The sequence below is a fragment of the Xyrauchen texanus genome, chromosome 2 (genome assembly GCF_025860055.1).
Source record: "Xyrauchen texanus isolate HMW12.3.18 chromosome 2, RBS_HiC_50CHRs, whole genome shotgun sequence".
Classification (NCBI taxonomy): domain Eukaryota; kingdom Metazoa; phylum Chordata; class Actinopteri; order Cypriniformes; family Catostomidae; genus Xyrauchen; species Xyrauchen texanus.
The window spans coordinates 52,230,162-52,253,195 of NC_068277.1; the positions used below are offsets into that span (position 1 = coordinate 52,230,162).

At 38.3% G+C, this 23,034-nt stretch overlaps 1 protein-coding gene across 2 annotated transcripts; it reads left to right on the top strand.

Annotated features, from left to right (window-relative positions):
* The first annotated feature begins 706 nt into the window (after window positions 1-706).
* On the top strand, window positions 707-19,382 carry LOC127658828 (cholecystokinin receptor type A-like). 2 transcript variants are annotated; one of them, XM_052148369.1, is made up of 5 exons: window positions 707-972; window positions 12,250-12,501; window positions 14,044-14,302; window positions 18,010-18,137; window positions 18,549-19,382. In XM_052148369.1, the coding sequence occupies exons 2-5, from the start codon at window positions 12,351-12,353 to the stop codon at window positions 18,998-19,000; spliced, it is 990 nt and encodes a 329-aa protein (XP_052004329.1). In that variant the 5' UTR covers window positions 707-972; window positions 12,250-12,350; the 3' UTR covers window positions 19,001-19,382. The 2 variants fall into 2 exon arrangements, with proteins under 2 accessions (XP_052004329.1, XP_052004324.1); XM_052148364.1 differs by lacking the exon at window positions 707-972 and adding an exon at window positions 11,273-11,719.
* The last annotated feature ends 3,652 nt before the right edge of the window (window positions 19,383-23,034 follow it).

The following is a 23,034-nucleotide window of genomic DNA, read 5'->3' on the forward strand; positions in this document are numbered from 1 at the left end:
TAAGAGTTATTTTTAAAACGTCAAAACTGTTACCACAATATCAAATGGAAAGCAGAATTTATCACAAATCACACAGTGGGTTGTTTAAAAGTCTTTTAATTATGATTTCATTAGTGCCATGTTCTCTTGGCATTTATGCTAGCAAGTGTTTTTTTTTTTTTTTTGGCTAAAAAGTTAAAAATGGTAAATTCTGTTTCCATCAAACTATGTTACCGTGCTAGAGTAACAATGTTGACAGTATGTAACAGAATTGACAGTTATGTATGTATGTGTGAGTGTGTGAGGAAGAGAGAGAGATAGAGAGAGAAAGAAGAAAGAGTGTGTTAATGATTGTTCATGTGAATTAGTGTGTGTGTGTGTGTGTGTGTGTGTGTGTGTGTGTGTGTGTGTGTGTGTGTGTGTGTGTGTGTGTGTGTGTGTGTGTAAGAGAGGTAAGACTGTGTATGTGTGTGTGTTCATGATTGTTCAGGTGAGGTAGTGTGTGTGTAAGAGAGATAAGACTGTGTGTGTGTGTGTGTGTGTGTGTGTGTGTGTGTGTGTGTGTGTGTGTGTGTGTGTGTGTGTGTGTGTTCATGTGAGATAGTGGGAAGAGTGTGTGTGTGTGTGTGTGTGTGTGTGTGTGTGTGTGTGTGTGTGTGTGTGTGTGTGTGTGTGTGTGTGTGACGGAAATGCTACAATCACAATACAACAGAAGAGGTATCGGGCGAGGCGTGATGCCAACCCAGACAGAAGAGCAGAGAACTTAACAAAAGACAGGGAAAGATGGAGGCACAACAAGGAGATTGGGAGAGTCAGATTGGTAGCAGACATAACACCAGGAGAGAGAAGAAGACAACAGAGATACTGGAGGGAGGCACAGGCTGCAAATAGAGCCAGAAGAGCACAGCATAGAGAACTACTAAGCACACCACAGAGTTCAGAGCACTTAGAGTCACCCCAGAGTCCTAAAGACCTACAAAAACATGAAGTGAGGTTGGTAGACACTGTGGTGTATGTTGGTACATACAGCTAAGGGAACCAAAAGGTGATTAAACATGTGTGTTTAATGAGAAGTTGTAGGGTAGAAAGTGTTGTGCTGTTTTTGTGACACTTTAGAACAGAAAACAAGTATTAGTTGCAAATATATAAGTACTATGTAAGTATAGAGTAAGCAATCAATGTGCCTTTTATAATATTTAAAAAAAAAATAAAATTTTACTGGATATTGTATATAATAATACATTTTTAGATGAAAAATATTTGCTCCTAGTGGACGGTTCTGTAAAGACATAGGTATTTTTTCTTTTTTAATGTATGCATAGATTAAATATTATCTCAGTTTAAAGTGTTGGAATGTAAGGACGGTTTGTCTAATGGAACAAGAAGGATTTTTCCTGTTATGTTTTATTGTTATTTCTACACATTGCCTAATTTGTCTGTAACAGAGTTGACAAACGATACTATAAATAAATCCGTTTTTTCGTTAAAAGTAAAAAAAGGAACTAACTTGTGTTTGGCAAGCACTGAATTATTAAAATTGAATATGTTTTCAACCAGATGCTGGAAATATTTTTTGTTAGTGAACAGTTTTTTTCCCTTAACTTTTTGAAATGCCAAATGTACCCGCAATTATAGAATCACCCATATATATATTTTTTGGTTCTGTTTTCTAAAAAATTTAATTCTTCTTTCATAAAACGACCCTTCAATTTTATAATGATCTTTTTTGACTGAGTTTGACCAGTGCAACACCAGCTAAAAAAGTGTGAAAGTGCCCAAAACTGGCATCCAGTGGTGTCTTTAACTTAAACTGTCACCAGCTAAACCAGCTGGTCTTGGTTCCCACTCTTTCCTTTTCTAGGTAAAAGTAAACTCTTAGTAATTTGCTCAGGTTTTGACCAGGTTAAACCCGAAAGGCATGAACAAGAAGGCAGTTTCTGTTTCTCTTTGCTGACAATGTTATCATAAATCTGTCTGATAGTCTAGTAATCAAAATCAGTTAAATCAGGAATTTTAGCTGTCAGCCAATGGTTGAGATTTATTCTAAGTAACAATAACACAGCCTGTGTGTGGTCTATATCAGATTACCAACGAAAGCCTCTTATGTTTTACTGACAATGCTTTTATAGGGTAGCTAATAGAGCTTCATCACACATTGTCGATGCAGCACGACAACTCTTTTGTACTGGTTCATAATTGAATACTGTCACAAAGAGATGGGAAACATGTGTTTGTCTGGCTAAACACATCAGTGAAAAGAATGTGAATAGGGCTGGAATAGCTCAGAATATTCTCTACCTCTGAACCTGACTCCTTTTTGCTTTCTTCTCTCTTACTATCACAACAGCATATCTCCCCCACTTTAATAATAGTAGAGTTGTGACTCAGTGACATGATCATAGAGAGAAAAGTCATTTTTATAGTAAACCGTTGTGGTATTTTCCTGCGTCCAAAGACACACCAGCAAATTGCGAAATACTAGGATCAGCAATATAAACTGAATAACAAAGACAGGTGGCCTAATACCCATCTCTGTCATTTTTCTGCATCCAAAACTGCAAATTGTGCTAGGAAAGAAAATGACAAATATTGGTCCATTTTGTGGTGAAAATGTCCATTCTGTTCTAGGGGTAAATCCCCAGAATCCCCAAATAATAATTAATATCTGTTCTCAGTCACAATGTTTCCTAAAATTCCATATGTTAAAATATGTAAAATAATTATATATATATATATATATATATATGTGTGTGTGTGTGTACGAGATGTGTCACACCATCAGCAATCTGACGCTTCACTGTGTGTGTATCACTCCACTCGTGTTCTAAACTAAAGTGTAAGAGCAGTGCAGATCTGTTAAGAGCTTCTGTTAGTCTTTTGTCTTTTTTTAACATTACATATGTTAGCCAGCAGGTGGTGGCAAAAGATAATTTTTGTGTGTAATATGAGCCAGTTAAGTGGCGTGAATTGAATCCACGTCTACAACAGATCTTAATGATCGCTTGTATTACTACTACATTACATTATAGGACTTTAAATTAACAACTTTAGCATTATGGGTCACCACAATTACACAATGGGCGCTGTTCAAAATGGCAGAAGACATTGCGGTTTCTATAGTGATTGACTCTTGCGCACCGGCTACCACGAAATAGGGAGAAATACCCCCGATTGGATGCAATTTTTCCACTGAGAATGCTTATCTTCAGAAAGCTGACAGCATCTCTGCTTGGGAGTGGCAACAGCACACACACACACACACACACACACACACACACACACACACACACACACACACACACACACACACATCCTTGTCAATCCAATAACTTGTTAGAAACAGCACAAGCCTTGATACTATTTCTGAAGCAACATTTTTTAATTTCTAACGGAGGCTTGAACGCATAATTTGGTTTGTACCTGTTATGAACTGCAGACGAGCAGGTGAAGGCAGACGAGGGGTGAGGATCTAATTGCAGGATCTTTTATTAAATAAACACGAAAACACAGAATAAAACAAAACACTGGGAACAAACAAAACATCCACGAGGGGATAACCAAAATATAAACATAAGAAACAACCACGGAGGAACACGGAACTAAGAAAACACGGCAGGACAGGCAACGGAGCGAACATAGAAACAGTGGAAACATTAACCTTCATAAACCTTAAGAACACGTACAACATTCAACGACCGACAGGGGAATGGAGAAACAGCAGGGTTTAAATACACAAAGGAACAAACAAGGGAAAGAGGGACACAATCAACAATCAGGGAAGGAGAAACTATCAGGGGAAAACCAATCATAAAAAGAAACTACAAAAGGACTACAAAAACCAAACAGGAAACAGGAACTAAACTAAACTTCAACATAAAAGCACAAAAACAAAAGACAACAGTGAACATGACAGAACCAGCAACGGCAGATTCTGATCCGTCACGTAAGAAAGTAGTTCTATGCAGAAATGTGTTTTTATGATCGTACACAGTTTTTCCAAAAAATTGTAAATGTACTTGTTTATTGAACTGTTGTATATAAGTAATACCACACTCGCAAACATGCTATATGGCCCTACATCAGCACTGCTGTGATTACCTACTACTGTACTGCAGCCGAATCACAGCAGTGCTGATGTAGGGCCATATTGTGATATACATATATATATATATATCACATACACTCAAGTCAAGTCAATTTATTTGTATAGCGCCTTTCACAACACACATCCTTTCAAAGCAGCTTTACAGAATATCAGCATTAACAGACGATAAAACTGTAATGTCTATAAAGTCGATTAATCATCATTGTGTAATTTAGATAAAATAAGATTTTTAATAGTGTTTAAAAATAATTCAATGATAATTGTATTAATAACCCCAGTGAGCAAGCTGTAGGCGACTGTGGCAAGGAACACAAAACTCCATAAGATGTAGATTAATGGAGAAAAATAACTTTGGGAGAAACCAGACTCACTGTGGGGGCCAGTTCCCCTCTGGCTAACATTATGAATGTAATGTAAATATTAATTATGTATAGGTAAAATCATGGTTTAAAATTATTAAACTAAGTGTTAAGGGTCAGTGATTAAACATCGATTGTGTTCCCAGGTGAAAAAGACGTACAATTAAGTGTATTAAAAATGCATTACATTATATTTGTATTGTACTAAAAACATATTTAAGTACATTTTTAATACACTTAATTGTACGTCTTTTTCACCTGGGTTTGAACTGTAAGATTAATGACCAAAGTCTTTGAAGTCCATCTTGATTAATTGCAGAAGTTCACATAGATGCTGATGAAGGCTTTTGTTGGCAATAGTTAGTCTAAGCATTTCATTTCAAGATCGTAGTCCATAAATAGACCGAGGTGATGCAGGTTGGAGTTGGCATCATTTCATCCTCTGAAGTCCGTCATAATAGATTGAATGCAGCCGGCTGGCACCGGCTGCATTTAGTCATCATCATTCTGCGACATGTAGCAGTGGAGTCCAACATGAAGCAGGAATGGTGCTGGATCCAGCCGGTTCTGGTGACCTCAGGATAGGAGTCCCGAGGTTGAGACAGGGAAACAAATAAAAAGATGTAAGCGTAGATGCCATTTAATTTATTGCAGAGTTAGAGATCATGCTCAATGTTTCTGGTTTTTGGTTCCAGCAGACCCAACTAAAGCAGCCTAATTGTGGGTTGGAGGATAAATTAGGTGTATGCCTAGCTAAATAGATGGGTCTTTAGTCTAGACTTAAACTGAGAGAGTGTGTCTGCATCTCAAACAGTGTTTGGGAGACTATTCCATAGTTTAGGAGCCAAATATGAAAAGGATCTTTCTCCTTTAGTGGATTTTGATATTCTAGGAACTATTAATAGGCCAGAATTTTGCGATCAACAGTACATCCATCTAGAGTCAAATTATATTTTAGTGGCTTATTTTTAGAGTTTTTTGGTCCAATAATTAGAACCTCTGTTTTGTCAGAATTGAGTAGAAGGAAATTTCTGGCCATCCAATCTTTTATTTCATTAATACACTCTGCTAATTTTGAGAGTTGTGAAATCTCATCAGGTTTTGAAGAAATATAAAGTTGTGTATCGTCAGCATAGCAGTGGAAACTTATTCCACGATTCCTGATAATATCTCCCAGGGAAGCATATACATGGAGAAAAGCAGAGGCCCTAAAACTGATCCCTGTGGCACTCCATATTTTACTTTTGTTTGGTTTGACAATTCCTCATTTACATAGACAAAGTGGTAGCAGTCTGCTAAATATGACCTAAACCATGCTAATGCCACTCCACAAATTCCAACATAATTCTCTAGCCTATTCAAGAGAATGTCGTGATCTATCGTGTCGAATGCAGCACTAAGATCTAAAAGCACTAGAAGAGAAATGCAGCCGCGATCAGATGATAAGAGCAAGTCGTTTGTAACTCTGATAAGTGCAGTCTCTGTACTGTGATGAGGCCTAAATCCTGATTGAAATTCTTCATATATACTATTTCTCTGTAGAAATGAACATATTTGGGAGGATACTACCTTTTCTAGTATTTTTGACATAAATGGGAGATTTGAAATCGGTCTATAATTAGCAAGTTCTCCAGGATTAAGTTGTGGCTTCTTAATTAGCGGTTTGATAATTGCCATTTTAAAGTTTCTTGGGACATGTCCTAAGCATAGCGAGGAGTTAATGATATTAGAAGAGGTTCTGATATTACAGGAGATACCTCTTTTAAGAGCTTAGTTGGTATAGGATCTAACAAACAAGTTGTGGCTTTTGATGTTTCGATAAGTTTTGTTAGCTCTTCATGACCTATGATAGCTGAAGGATTGAAGTTGCACATGAGGGAAATTATTCGACACTGTTTTCTGAGGTGCTATGACAGATGATTGCATAATTCCAATTTTATTTCTGATTATTTCAATTTTATCTGTGAAGAAATTCATGAAGTCATTACTCTTGAGCTGTGACGTAATATCTGGTTCGGTTGAGGCTTTATTCCTAACAAATTTAGCCACAGTACTGAATAAACATCTAGGATTGTTGTGGTTATTTTCTATGAGTTTACTAAAATATGCTGACCTGGCAGCTTTGAGTGCGTGTTTGTAGCTACAGACACTATCCTTCCATGCACCCTGAAATACTTCTAATTTTGTATTTTTCCACATGCGCTCCATTTTCCGAGCTGCTCTCTTGAGAGCATGAGTGATCATTGTACCATGGTGCAGGGCTTATTTCTTTAATTTTCTTTAATCGAAGTGGGGCGACAACATCAAGGGTGCTAGAGAAGACTGCATTTAAATTTTTTGTTATTTCATCAAGTTCTTCTGGGCTTTGGGGTTTATTGAGTATATGAGATAGATCTGGAAGAGTATTAGTGACGCTATCTTTAGTGGTCGAAAGAATAGTTCTACCTGAACGATAGCATGGTGTAGATTGAGTAACATTAGCTGATTGCAGCATGCAAGAGATGAGGTAATTATCCGAGATGTCATCGCTCTGCTGCAGAATTTCTATATTATCAACATCAACTCCATATGAAAGAATTAAATCTAGTGTATGATTATGGCGATGAGTTGGTCCTGTTACATTTTGTCTGACTCCAAGAGAGTTGAGAATATCGATAAATGCTAATCCCAATGTATCATTTTCATTATCTATGTGAATGTTGAAGTCACCAACAATTAAGGCTCTATCTACAGTAACTACAAGATCTGATAAAAAATGTGCAAATTCACTAAGGAAATCTGAATAAGGCCCGGGTGATCTATACACTGTAGCAAGGGTAAAGGACGACAGAGAATTTTTATTTATATTTGTATTTGACGGTGTCACCTTAAGCATTATTAGTTCAGAAGACTTACATTTATATCCTGTCCTCTGAGTAACACCAAAAACTTCACTGTAAATTGTAGCAACACCTCCTCCTCGACCCTTCAGACGAGGCTCGTGTTTATAACAATAACCTGGGGGAGTAGATTCATTTAAACTAATATATTAATCCGGTTTAAGCCAGGTTTCAGTCAAACAGAGCGCATCCAATCTATGATCTGTAATCATTTCTTTGACAATTAGTGCTTTGGTAGAAAGAGATCTAATGTTTAGTAGCCCTATTTTTATATGATGTACATTTTTAATTTGTTTGTTTTGTTCAAGTTTGACCGTAATCAAATTTTTTCTAAATGATTTAGTGAGGGTATTGTGTTTCATAGTTCGTGGAACAGACACAGTCTCTATGAGATATCTAGGTGATACAGTCTCTATGTGTTGTAGTTTATGTGACCTGTGTGACGTCTCAAGGCAGCTAGCAGACGTTCGGATGAACCAGTTTGTCTGCTTCCTGATCTGGGCCCCATTTAGTCAATTAATATCATTATTAAGTCTATGAGCCAAATTACTAGAGAGGAGAGCGGCACCTTCCCTGGAGGGATGGAGTCCGTCTCTCTTTAGCAGGTCAGGTCTACCCCAAAAACTTTTCCAATTGTCTATAAATCCTATTTTATTCTGCAGACACCACTCAGACATCCAGCCATTCAGTGACACTAATCTACTATAAACCTCGTCACCACGACGAGCAGGGAGGGGACCAGAGCATATTATAGTGTCTGACATCGTTTTTGCAAATTTGCACACCTCTTTAACATTATCTTTAGTGATCTCCGACTGGCGAAGCCGGACATCGTTAGTGCCGACATGGATAACAATTTTAGAAAATCTACGTTTAGCATTAGCCAGCCAGCACTTGTAAATTTGATTGCAATTAACAATAGTGGCTGGAGTCTCTATTTCCACGTTCCTTACAATAGAATCACCGATAACAAGGGCTCTTTCAATATGATTCTCAGTGGGTGTATCACTGAGTGGGGAGAATTTATTGGAAACCCTAACAGGAGCAGGAGAGTGGTGTCTCTTTGCTGAACGAGTATGCCGCCGAGACGTCACCCAAATGCCCTGCTGCAGGGGCTCAATAACCGGAACCAAAGTGTGTGTGTTGCTCTCTGTACTGCCCGCATCCGAAACAGTATCTAACGGCTTCTCTTTCTCACTGACCTCTACTAGCGTTCGGATGCGAGTCTCTAACTCATTAACCTTCTCCGTCAGCCTGACTAATTCCTTACATTTATCACAAGTGAATCCCTCACTGCTGACGGAGGAGGCTATTTTAAACATGTGACATGCAATGCATGAACAAATAACATGAGCCGATGCCATGACTTACCGCTTAGATTGATTTGAATCCCTCACAAAATTGTTTGTTGTTGGTGGTGGTTGTTCTTGATAAGCGGTGCTTTGAGATCGATGCAATAATCTGTGTACCGCAGAGGAGAAAAAACGGGTGCGCGCTGAAAAAATGCACGCAGTTTAACCGCGATAAAAATAGAAAGCGGATACAGGTGGAATATGCGCACAGTTGAATCCCGATAAGAGAATAATACGGGAAGACCCGATGCGTGCTTTAAAATGGCAGATGTTTAAGGATTAAAGGCTACAAACACAGACTCTAGCTAGGTGTCAGCAGCAACCGGTAAAATACACGCAGATGAAACGGGAGAAAAAGCGGAAGAATCTGAAACGCGGTAAAATGACAAAGGATATAACTATGAACGATGCGGTAAAATGACAAAGGATATAACTATGAACGATGCAGTAAAATGACAAAGGATATAACTATGAACGATGCGGTAAAATGACAAAGGATATAACTATGAACGATGACTATAACGTTGAACGTATGAGAATAAGCAGTGCTAAGCAGGCCACAAACAAACTCTCGTGCAGCATGCATGCGTGCTGTGCCGTCAGAAACAGGAAGTCCAATGACTCACTTAAAGGATTATTAGGAACACCTGTTCAATTTCTCATTAATGCAATTATCTAATCAACCAATCACATGGCAGTTGCTTCAATGCATTTAGGGGTGTGGTCCTGGTCAAGACAATCTCCTGAACTCCAAACTGAATGTCAGAATGGGAAAGAAAGGTGATTTAAGCAATTTTGAGCGTGGCATGGTTGTTGGTGCCAGACGGGCCGGTCTGAATATTTCACAATCTGCTCAATTACTGGGATTTTCATACACAACCATTTCTAGGGTTTACAAAGAATGGTGTGAAAAGGAAAAACATCCAGTATGCGGCAGTCCTGTGGGCTGAAAATGCCTTGTTGATGCTAGAGGTCAGAGGAGAATGGGCCGACTGATTCAAGCTGATAGAAGAGCAACTTTGCCTGAAATAACCACTCGTTACAACCGAGGTATGCAGCAAAGCATTTGTGAAGCCACAACACGCACAACCTTGAGGCGGATGGGCTACAACAGCAGAAGACCCCACCGGGTACCACTCATCTCCACTACAAATAGGAAAAAGAGGCTACAATTTGCAAGAGCTCACCAAAATTGGACAGTTGAAGACTGGAAAAATGTTGCCTGATCTGATGAGTCTCGATTTCTGTTGAGACATTCAGATGGTAGAGTCAGAATTTGGCATAAACAGAATGAGAACATGGATCCATCATTACTTGTTACCACTGTGCAGGCTGGTGGTGGTGGTGTAATGGTGTGGGGGATGTTTTCTTGGCACACTTTAGGCCCCTTAGTGCCAATTGGGCATCGTTTAAATGCCACTGCCTACCTGAGCATTGTTTCTGACCATGTCCATCCCTTTATGGCCACCATGTATTGCTACCTCCTCTGATTGCTACTTCCAGCAGGATAATGCACCATGTCACAAAGCTCGAATCATTTCAAATTGGTTTCTTGAACATGACAATGAGTTCACTGTACTAAAATGGCCCCCACAGTCACCAGATCTCAACCCAATAGAGCATCTTTGGGATGTGGTGGAACGGGAGCTTCGTGCCCTGGATGTGCATCCCACAAATCTCCATCAACTGCAAGATGCTATCCTATCAATATGAGCCAATATTTCTAAAGAATGCTTTCAGCACCTTGTTGAATCAATGCCACGTAGAATTAAGGCAGTTCTGAAGGCTAAAGGGGTCAAACACAGTATTAGTATGGTGTTCCTAATAATCCTTTACGTGAGTGTATATATATATATATATATATATATATATATATATATATATATATATATATATATATATATATATATATAAAATATAAAATATAATGTAAAATAAAATTTAAAAAATTCCTCAGACAAGAATATTGTTGATTGATGTTTTAATATTCATAAAGTACACAAACTTTTGTAGCTAAATGTCCTATATACGCAACTGTAAACAATTAGGTAAACATTTTAACGTAAAATAAATAATAAATAAATAAAGTTTTCAAATCTCGTGCAATCGATAATTTCTCTTAGCCCAGGCCCACCCACTCAAAAGTTTCCGCCCTAGTGATTAATTAAAAAAATAAAGTGGTTTTTAATGATGGTATAGCAAACAAACTCGAAAATACCGGAGCAGTTTGTTCACCCCTGCCTGTGCAATAAAGCAGCTTTCAGGCTGTTTTGAATGTGTGACAGCACCGAGTGATTTCTTCAGCTAAATAGTCAATAAACGACCTTCAGACGTCTCTCAGAATAAACGTCTATAGCCAGGATCGTAAACACACTCAGGAGTATCCAAACAATTTGAACTGAAAAGAGAAATTAATTACAAATTCATATTCATACTTCGTCTCAAATCATACCCTTTCACACTTTGGGTGATTTGGGGTCACAAATTACAAGAAAAGTTGTAAATGTTTGAGGATGATGCCAGAAAGGAAGGGTGAAAAGAGATAGCGCGAAAGTCAAGGCGGGGTCTGTGGATGCGTGTTGGACAGCATTGAGCAAGTGCGATACTTATCTCGCACATTCAGACTTCATGATATAGGTCACTGGATGTAGTTTAAGCATTTTTGTTCTCTGAGGATACTTTCTGGCGTTTAAAAAAAAAGTTTCGTCTTTAATGTTTTATTATGAGTGAAGATACAAATATGCATTTTATTAGAGACCGCAGCACCGTCGCGGTATGACAGAGCTGCCGTACTTCTACCTGAAAGAAATGACTGGAAGTTCGTGTGGATAGATATAGGTATATATAGGATAGACATAGATATATATCAATATTGTGGAGGAAAGTGAGAAACCACAAGGAAGAAAGCAAACATGGAGACGTATACAATTCACGATACGCTCATCAATTCCACTGATATTTATGCAATCTTATGTGGACTGGGAATCGGGAATATGTCAGAGTGCAAAAACGACAGTGACGGTGACGCCACATTCGAACCGAAAGGTAAACAATGATAATTTATATTAATAATGTAGTCGTCGAGGACAATTTGCACTGTTTTCTATAGCTGAAATTGAAAATATAATTTTTGAAAACTTGTTGACAACTGAATGTGAACATGTCCAGGCGAGATTATTTGGATAATAGCATACCGGTGAGGCTGTTTATCCCCTCAAAAAACAAAAACAACAAAACAAAAACAAGACATGGCTTGTAGACTGATACATGTAATGTTGCATTATGGTTGCAAAAAACGTTCCTGAAATGAAGAGGTTAAGGAAGCATTAGGGAAATGTTAGGGGAACCATTGTGCAAAATCTTAAAGAATCTTTCTTTTTCCATAAAACTTTTCTGACTAACCAATAAAGTAGGAAAGCTCCGATAGTAAGATAGAAATCAAAGATAGTCAGTTTGGGGTACAGCTCTGTTGCTCAGTGACTGTTTAAATACAGGTACATTCATTATGTATGTACTGTATGTTTGGTTGGTAAATCATGAGAAATAACTTCTTGTTTTCTTCTCTTTTGTCTCAGATATAAACCAGACGGTGCGAGTTGTGCTGTATGTTGTCATCTTCCTCCTGAGTGCCATAGGTAACAGCCTCATCATCGCAGTGCTGTTGCGGAACCGTCGGATGCGGACAGTGACCAATCTGTTCCTGTTGTCTCTGGCCGTTAGTGATCTCATGCTTTGTCTCTTCTGCATGCCCTTCACCCTCATTCCCAACCTCATGAAGGACTTCATCTTCGGCAGTGGCATGTGCAAAGTGGCCACATATTTCATGGGTGAGTCACAACGATGTTTGTTGTTTACATTTCACTTGAGAGTGTGTTGGAGTTGTCTGAGAGCAAGACTGTCCTTCTTCAGCCATATTATGTAGAAAGAGCTTAAATGTTCTCTTCTGCTGGTGAAAGACTCAATATTTGGAAATTAACATTTTTCCCCTGAAGTTAACATAGTTGTTTGTTTCTCAAACAAGTACAATTTATATGGGATCTCCTTCAAACAGTTTATAAACCTTTTTTGGATTTCTGGGTAAGTTCTTGTAAGGGAATGCCTTCATATTGTTCACTGATGGGACACCCTGAAAATGTTGTTGCAGAGTGTGTTATAACCACTTTAACTAAACAGTTCAATCTGTTTGTAAATGTAAAACAGTTAAAGGATGGGCAAGGAGGAGGCAAGAACCGGCTTGTCAACATAAATTATAATTTAATAAGAACTTAATCCAAAAGCACAACCAAAACACACACATGACGGACATGCCCGTAATTCTCTCTCTCTCGAACCATCGTCACCGGCCGCCTTTATCCCTCGCGTGCCTCATCAGGCCGATTGGGGACCGGGCGCGCGATATTCCGACCCGGCCCCGCCCCCCTCCGCTCCACAGTAAACAAAAAGATTTACACTCCCAAAAAGACTTACACTTCCTTTATTACATTGTTACAAAATACATGTTCAAGTAGATTTGTGAGAGTGCATTTGGTGACAATATAAGTAACAGAGGCAGACTATAGGAATACAATGGGGCAATGTCTTATGTTCCAGCTGCATTCCCTCATTGCATTTGGCTATTAAAAAAAGTTAGCTGATTTAGAGATGCATTATTTAAAAGGGGCTGAAAGCGCAGAACAGTCTGTCCATGTTTGTTTTACAGACCACTAACACGGAGTACTAAATAGGTTGCACTAACGTTACTAAATGCATTTCGATCTTAGTATACACTTTGGCAACCTTTTTTTTTTAGCCTCACTCTTACCGGCAAAGCCATAAAGATTATACCATTTATTGCATGGCACTTGTTTTTTCAATTAATATTAATGACTTGTTAAATTCTGTTGACCATTTCCAAACTTCAAACTTTTCGAACAATTTATTGCTATGCTGGTTGCACAATCGCAGTTGTAGCTACAGTATTGTGAAGTTTAAACACATTGAGATGTTGCCACGGTGTGATATCTCCATATTTGATGCATCGGCATGTTTTATGTCTTTGTATTGTGCCATTCTGTAATACTTGCTCATGATAAAGCGGACTTAATTTACAGACTGTATTTATTACTGCATATGTGTGTTAGCATTCATAAGAAGCAGGTTGTGTTGATTATTCAGTGGAGTTGGGTCTTAAATCGCTGTATTGCTAGTCTTAAAAGACGCTATGTTAAGCTGTGCCAGTATCCCTGAATTTTACAAACAAATCATACCAGGGCTCCTTTTTCGTGTTTACTGATGTTTACGGAAGCATATACATATAACTCCTGAGGTTCAGTGCTTTACCGAAATGTATTTCTGTTTGTAAATTTAGTTCTGTTTGTTCAAATGCACAGGTATTTCAGTGAGCGTATCCACGTTCAACCTTGTGGCTATTTCTCTGGAACGCTACAGTGCCATCTGTAACCCCTTAAAGTCCCGTACCTGGCAGACAAAGTCCCACGCCGCAAAAGTCATCACAGCCACTTGGGTCGTATCTTTTCTGCTCATGTTGCCGTACCCGATAGGCAGCACACTAGTGCCTTTCATGCGCAGTAACAACAGCACTGGTAACATGTGTCGCTTGGTTTGGAGCAGTGATGTTATGAAACCCTGGTAAGAATGGCTGAGACTATGATGTTTTATTCTGGGGGATTTAAACATACAAGCTATACTACAGAAAATAAGTTGCTTTATCAGTAGTTGAATTTCTCCAAAATTATTTAAAGATATGAACATCTTTAAAACAAGATACATTTAGTCAAGAAGCTAAATTTTGCATGTTATTAAGACTTGTTTTCACAGAATATATCTTAAGTTGTTTATTTTTCTTACCCCATTGGCATTCTTTTTTTAAGCATACTGTAAAGCTCATTACATGTTCTTAGATTGATGCTTAAAAGAAGGGGGGAAAATTCCCCAATCAATCAATGGGATAAGATTTGTATTTTATTTTTGCAGTGTTTCCCAGCAGAATGTTACATCCCCATGTTACTATTTTCAGAGGGTTAAAGTTAATGTTACTCTTAAAATAGATACAAATGCTGTAGAAGAAAAAAAATCTGATTTATACTTCTGTGTCAAACCTGCACTGTAGGCTATGTGTAGATTACGTCATAGCCTTACTCGTACCTCTCCCTGAAAATAAACTACACGTTGGCCTACGCAGACCACAATAGGTGTGATTGGTCTGCTTTGTAATCAGATATCCTTCCCCAAGATTGTTTGAATACAGGTGAAACTCGAAAAATTAGAATATCGTGCAAAAGTTCATTAATTTCAGTAATTCAACTTAAAAGGTGAAACTACTATATTATATAGACTCATTACAAGCAAAGTAAGATATTTCAAGCCTTTATTTGATATAATTGTGATGATAATGGCTTACAGCTTATGAAAACCCCAAATTCAGAATCTCAGAAAATTTGAATATTACATGAAATCAATAAAAAAAAAAGATTTTAAATACAGAAATGTCGGCCCTCTGAAAAGTATAATCATGCATATGTACTCAGTACTTGGATTGGGCCCCTTTTGCATTAATTACTGCCTCAATGCGGCGTGGCATGGATGCTATCAGCCTGTGGCACTGCTGAGGTGTTATGGAAGACCAAGATGCTTCAATAGCGGCCTTCAGCTCTTCTGCATTGTTTGGTCTCATGTCTCTCATCTTTCTCTTGGCAATGCCCCATAGATTCTCTATGGGGTTCAGGTCAGGCGAGTTTGCTGGCCAATCAAGCACAGTAATACCATGGTCATTGAACCAGGTTTTGGTACTTTTGGCAGTGTGGGCAGTGTGTGCCAGTTTGGCAGTGTGTGCCAAGTCCTGCTGGAAAATGAAGTCAGCATCTCCATAAAGCTTGTCTGCTGAAGGAAGCATGAAGTGCTCTAAAATGTCCCGGTAGACGGCTGCGTTGACTCTGGACTTAATAAAGCACAGTGGACCAACACCAGCCGATGACATGGCTCCCCAAACCAACACAGACGGTGGAAACTTCACACTGGACTTCAAGCATCTTGGATTGTGTGCCTCTCCATTCTTCCTCCAGACTCTGGGACCTTGGTTTCCAAATGAGATGCAAAATTTGCTCTCATCAGAAAAGAGGACTTTGGACCACTGAGCAACAGACCAGTTCTTTTTTTCTTTAGCCCAGGTAAGTCGCTTCTGACGTTGTTTGTTGTTCAGGAGCGGCTTGACAAGAGGAATACTGACATTTGAAGCCTCAGTCCACTCCTTGTGAAGCTCCCCACACATTTGAATGGCCTTTTCCTGACAATCCTCTCCAGGCTACGGTCATCCCTGCTGCTTGTGCACCTTTTTCTTCCACACTTTTCCCTTCCACTTAACTTTCTATTAATGTGCTTTGATACAGCACATTGAGAACATCCAACTTCTTTTGCAATTACCTTTTGAGGCTTTCCCTCCTTGTGGAGGGTGTCAATGATGGTTTTCTGCACAACTGTCAGGTCAGCAGTCTTCCCCATGATTGTGAATTCAACTGAACCAGACTGAGAGACCATTTAAAGGCTCAGGAACCCTTTGCAGGTGTTTAGCTGATTAGAGTGTGACATTTTGAGCCTACAATACTGAACCTTTTCACAATATTCTAATTTTCTGAGATTCTGAATTTGGGGTTTTCATAAGCTGTAAGCCATAATCATCAAAATTATATCAAATAAAGGCTTGAAATATCTTACTTTGCTTGTAATGAGTCTATATAATATATTAGTTTCACCTTTTAAGTTGAATTACTGAAATTAATGAACTTTTGCACGATATTCTAATTTTTCGAGTTTCACCTGTATATTCCACATATTCAATTTTTCAGGGGCTTGTTTTAATCGGGTGCATCTGCTGTTTTTATATTCTGTTTATGCTTCATGAAGTTACTAGCTTAAATATGACAAAAAGCCACATCTTGTTTACAACTTAACGCTGTACTTTCATGGCTTTTACTCGAATCTCTATATGCAGTTTATTTGATCAATTAGTGAAACAATATGCTTGTATTCTAGTCAAGATTCTTTCTGATTTGTATGATGTTTTGACTGCATGTTTGACACTAATTATTTCATAAGTTACGAACACTTCTTTTTAACACTAATTTGTCAGCAAATATAAAAGCATGTGTTAAAAGTTAGTAATATTGCTGTGTGCAAAATTAAAGAGATAGTTCACTGAAAAATTACAGTTCTCTGATCATTTACTCACCCTCATGCCATCCCAGATGCGTATGACTTTCTTTCTTCTGTTGAACACAGTAAAGATTTTTAGAAGCATATTTCAGCTCTGTAGATCCATACAACGTAAGTGAATGGTGGCTAGAACTTTGAAGATCCAAAAAGCACATAAAGGAAGCCTAAAAGTAATCCATACGACTCCAGTGGTTTAATCCATGTCTTCAGAAGCAACATGATAAGTGTGTGTGAGAAACAGTTCAATATTTAAGTCCTTTTTTACTCTAAATCTCCACTTCCACTTTCTTCTTTTGTTTTTGGCGATTCTTCATGCATATCGTCCCCTAGTGGGCATGGAGGAGAACTTATAGTAAAAATAACTTAAATATTGATCTGTTTCTCACCCACACCTAACGTATTGAAGATATGGATTTAACCACATTTTATGCTGCCTTTATGTGCTTTTTGGACCTTCAAATATCTAGTAACCATTCACTTGCATTGTATGGACTTACAGAGCTGAAATATACTTCTAAAAATCTTTATTGTGTTCAGCAGATGAAAGAAAGTCTTACATATATGGGATGGCATGAGGGTGAGAGAATGAGAGAATTTGAATTTTTGGGTGATATATTCCTACACCCATTTTGTGTTAGTCAAATTAATAGTTATTCATTAATTGAAAGATTTATTTTTTTAAGGGCATTTTGAATGTCAAAATATGCCAAAATATGTATTTATAATTATTTAAGCGACTCAAGAGCAAGCATACAGTGTATGCCTAATATATTCTCTCTCTGCATGTCAGGCAACATGTATAATAAATAATATGTACCTAAATCTCTACATGTTCCTACACAATAATTTATGATGTACTTTTGAATCCACAAATTACGTTGCTTTTGTTTATTTATGAAATGTAAAAAAATGTCAGAAGCGAAAGCAAATTCTCTCAATACACTAGCACTATGGCTGTGTATTTGCAGAATGACTCAACCATCATGAGACCAACCAATTGCTATAAAGGCAAACCACTGCGTAGGTCACTTTGTAAAGGCTATGGTGGAGTTTCAATACAGAAGTATAAACCTTCACAGTTAACCCAAGTTCAACTTTGCAGCTGAATTTTCTGAGTCTTTTTTTAGGTATGTCTTCCTGTTGCTGTCACTCTTTCTTGTGCCCGGGATCATAATGATGACAGCTTATGGCCTCACCTCACTCGAACTTTATGGAGGAATCAAATTTGAAATGGCCAATAGGAGGTCAAGCAGAGGTATGGAAAAATAGCCTTCCTAATCATGAAATTTCAATGGAATTATTGTTAAAGGTGAAGTGTGTGATTTCTGCAACAATAGCATCACCAAACGGATCTGCAAAAATAAGGACAGTTTCCCCATATTCCATTGGTCAGACAAACAGATTGTCCTGCCCAAAACTCACACCATTGGTTGAGCCAATGTTGCTTTATCGGACTGGTTGGCATTCACAAACAAACAGAGAGTGTCACAGAGCCACAGTGTTTACATTGTTCAGTCAAATTAACCTACAATTAATTTGTCTTTGCATACTGTATTAAGCAGTGATAAGAGAAAGTATTTTAGCATAAAAATACACACATCACCTTTAAAAAAGTGCGCCCTTAAATTCATATAATCACAGTTTCATCCTCCGTTTTGCTCACTAGACAATGCTAGTCTGAAACATGGCGAAAGCGATGGCTGCTACCAGGCCTCCAAGAGGAAGCGCTCGGACTCCTTGACTCCTGGCTCGAGCAATACAAAATCCAAACTCAGCAGGGTTTGCAGCAACAGCCCTACAGCAAACCTCGTGGCCAAGAAACGTGTCATACGCATGCTATTAGTTATCGTAGGGCTGTTCTTCCTCTGCTGGACGCCAGTCTTTGCCGTTAACGCCTGGCGGGCATTCGACAGACATTCAGCTGATCGTCTCCTCTCGGGTGCACCAATATCCTTCATCCACTTGCTCTCCTACACCTCTGCCTGCGTCAACCCCATAGTCTACTGCTTTATGAACAAGCGGTTCAGACAAGGTGTGCTGGCGACCTTCCCCTGCTGCAGGGCTGATCGTGATGTGATGAGCAGGAGCATCAGGGGCAGCAGCCGGCGCAGTGCTTGAGCTGCTGGAGGGCTGGGAACTTTGTTTGGAACAGTAGGAGGTGGACAGGCTAACGGGGCCACACAAACCTCTGGAACACTTGCCAGGTTGACCGATACCAGTATTCGAGGGTCTTCACAAGCATAATTAAAGAAAACAATTGGCAATGACCCTGAATTTAAAGCCGTAAGATGTTTTCAGCCTAGGAACCGATTTTGGGTTGCAAGAACTTCTTTCGACAAGAACTTTATTGTGGGTAAAGTCTGAAAAATATTATATCAGTACCAAAATATGAATGAGAAATGAGACATTGCCAAGCTAATTGAAAAAGTTTAGAACCTTTTTCAGAAAACGAATGACCAGTTCCCTAGATGAAGACAAAGACTTGATGGTAACAAATGAGATCTCCTACATGCAGGCTGATGGTGGGCAATAACATTGAAATCATGACAGAATCCAGTGCTTAATTCTGGATAGATGCCACTGTTAAATAAACAGGGGCATCAAATTGAGTAGGAATGTGGCATTGCACTCCCCATTAGGGCTCGGACTTAAAGGAATAGTTTACCCCAAAATAATAATGGTCTCTTCAGTTACTCACCCTCATGCCAGGTCAGACTGTGTGGCTATATTTCTCCTACGTGAACACAAATAATTATTTTTTGTTTTGAAGTATGTATTATGTGTTTTTTTCCATACAATATAAGTCAATGGGGTTGAAAATGTTCAAGCTCCAAAAAGGACATAAAAGTAATCCATACGACTTGAGTGGTTTTGTCCATGTCTTTTAACCTCCTGAGACCCCTCGTCCACATGCGTGGACATAACGCTGTGGCCTCCCTATATGCTCTGCATAATTGTATTTCATTTAAACCAACTGATATTAGTTCAGGAGACTCTAGGCTGTCATTAAAGGGTTAAACCTTTGACGCAACAAGTCATTTGACAAAACAACACGGTGCCGATCTCAGCTGAGTTTGTCTTTGGGAGAAATGGCAACTAAACTACATCTGGTAAGAAAGCTGATTAAGTTTTTACATTAAAACCTGTTTGAGTAAAAAAAAAAACAGTCTCTAGTTTCATCCAATACGCCATTTAAAAAATGTAATTGATCTATTGCGAAACGGCACACTGATCAACACAATGACCACGTATGTGGACTATTGGCTCATTTTCCTTAAAATATCCTTTATTCACTGTGCATTGTCACACTGAGAATCAACGGGTTTATCCAAAAGCTGAAAAAGTTTGCTCTCAGAGGCTGTATACATAGTTAGGATGAATAAAGGTGCAAATCAAACAGTTCTGAGACCAGTGCAGACAGACAGCACACTGGATGTTAAGTAATTCCCTAATTAGGGTGCAGGGGAGCATGCTATAGCTTTTCTATGCAGCCAAGTGCATTCACTCCTAACAGCCGTTCAAAAGTTTAGTTTCATGCTGGAGATGTTTGGACCACACAACATGTTTGTCAGACATGGGACAATGCTAATCTGTAATTCAGAATTTATTATGTATCATTTTATTTCAACATAGTAGACATTGATTGGATGATGCTGGCCATTACTTTGAATCAGAATTAATTATGCTAATTTCTGACGTAATGTCTGTAACGTCTCTAAAACATGAATAACCAACACTCCTGGAAACATAATTAACTATTTGATTAAAATGTGTTTTTATTTTCAATAGCTTGGTATTGTTTTGCATAAATTTCACAACGTAGACCCACTGTCCACATATGTGGACATACAGTACATATGGCAGAGCGCTATACACAAACCAGGTTTTACCAGTTTTGTGGTTTTCACACACAACTGGACTATTTTGAATATGCAGACGTGAGTTAAAATGAACCTAAACAACTAGGGTTAATTTTAACTCACGTCTGAATTTTCAAAACAGCCCATTTGATTTGCAAATGTATGGTGGTTGCCAACTAGAAAATAAAAATGCAACGTCTTATTAATGTGTTATCAGAATTGAGTACCTGTAAACCACGTGCAGCTTCAAAGACACCATCGTGAAACCTGTGTTCCAGTCAGACTGGATGCCAAGAACTTATATTTCAGACTGTTTCTTGCTCAAAGCTATCACATCACTTCAGAAGACATGGACTAAACCACTCGAGTTGTATGGATCACTTTATGCCGTCTTTATGTGTTTTTCAGAGCATGACATTTTTGGACCCCATTGACTTGCATTGTACAAAATTTTACAAAATTGGACAAAAACCCATCATGTAACCTTTTATATATCTTCAATTGAGTTAGAGTTTGAGAGCGCAAGAGGGTGATTAGATGATGAGAGAAATATCATTTTTGAAGGAAACTGTCCCATTAATGTTGGATATTACAACAAAACACAAGTCTTGTGTTGACCTTATGGCTTTCCAATATTCTGGCCAACCTGCAGTTCCCTGTTAAAGAAGGAAAATGAATTTGGTTTGCTTTATATTTAACTTTATTTCTATGTTGAACAGACAAAGCAATTGTCCAAATGTTTTGAGAAAGTTCTGTTCATGCTTTGAGAGATCACTACCACGGCTGAGCAGTGCGCAGACCTGGTAAGTAAAACTAAACTAACATTTAAGCACTTGCATAAATGTGATATTTGTGAAATCATATTGCCTCCAAGGACGTCCACACATATTTAATTATCATTATGATACATGTATGTTACATATTCGTGCAAAACGTAAACTCTCTTCGGCTCAGATTATATAAAAATATCAGTTTGAGAGTTTTCACACCTGTTGCCCACTTCAAAGGACCTTCCCAAGGTTGCTGCTGGCATCTGGGCTATTTTCAAGCATAGTACAAATTGTAGGTCATTGAGTATTGTAATATTTGTTTATAGCATTCCTATATGCCAAACTCCCATTTGTATTTCTTGCTTTCTTTAAAATGATACATTTTGTGTTATTTAATAGCACAATCATCAGATAATTCACCATGTGTTTCATTATGAATGGACAGTCTCAATGTCAATGTTTATTCGGACATTGAGAATGCACATATGTCTGACAAGTTATGTCTATACTCACTGGCATTAAATGATGTAAAGTCTCAATCATTTGTCTAATGTGTATACCAGAAAATGAACCATTCAAAATGCTACAATGTCAAACCACATCAAAATTTTACATATTTGACTTACTAAAAACAAAAAACCAACAATATATAAATATTGATGGTATCCAGGCTGACATATGTCAAAGCACTTCACATCATCTATTATATTAATATTTTAGAAGTGCTTTGTACAAAATACACCTTGGGGGTTGAACTAAAATGTTCCTTTCAACCCCCCCGTCCCCCCTCCTCTCCCTCCTCTCCCTCCTCTCCTAGATAAGGGATACCAAAACATTTTTTGCTTCATCACATTAATCTATCATCTTTGATTATAAAAGTAGCCTGCTAAAACGACTCATCGCATAGAGTGACCTACTTGGCTTACTGGGTGGTGCTTAACAGTTATGTATGTTGACATACTGAGAAATCCTTTCCAGTGAAGGAAGGTAACCTGATATTCAAGTCTATTCAGTCAGGTCTTGTAGGTTGCTGTAGTAAAAGCACTGAATAAAAAAGAAATACAAAGGAAATAAATCTCACTTTTATTTAGTTTTTTTTTTATGCCAATATTGCAATTTTATTATTTCATGACATATGGCACTGAGCAGGTGCAATATGTACAAAATCAATCAAACAGACAAATGAAAAGAACTGTTTGTTTTTTTTAAACTGCCCCCTTGCTTCACGCAGGGCATATGATCCTAACATCAGCGCAAATGAAGGACTGAGATTGCTACCATACTGATACCTCTGAATAGTATAACTACAACAGACTGAGAAGGAAAAAGAGCAAAAGAAAAACAAACAGAAGACTGACTTACAGACAAACAGGAAGTGAAAATTTAAAGGGAAAATTCTCTCATCATATCCTCACCCTTACGCCATCCCAAATGTGTATGACATTCTTTCTGATCGTGATGTGATGAGCAGGAGCATCAGGGGCAGCAGCCGGCGCAGTGCTTGAGCTGCTGGAGGGCTGGG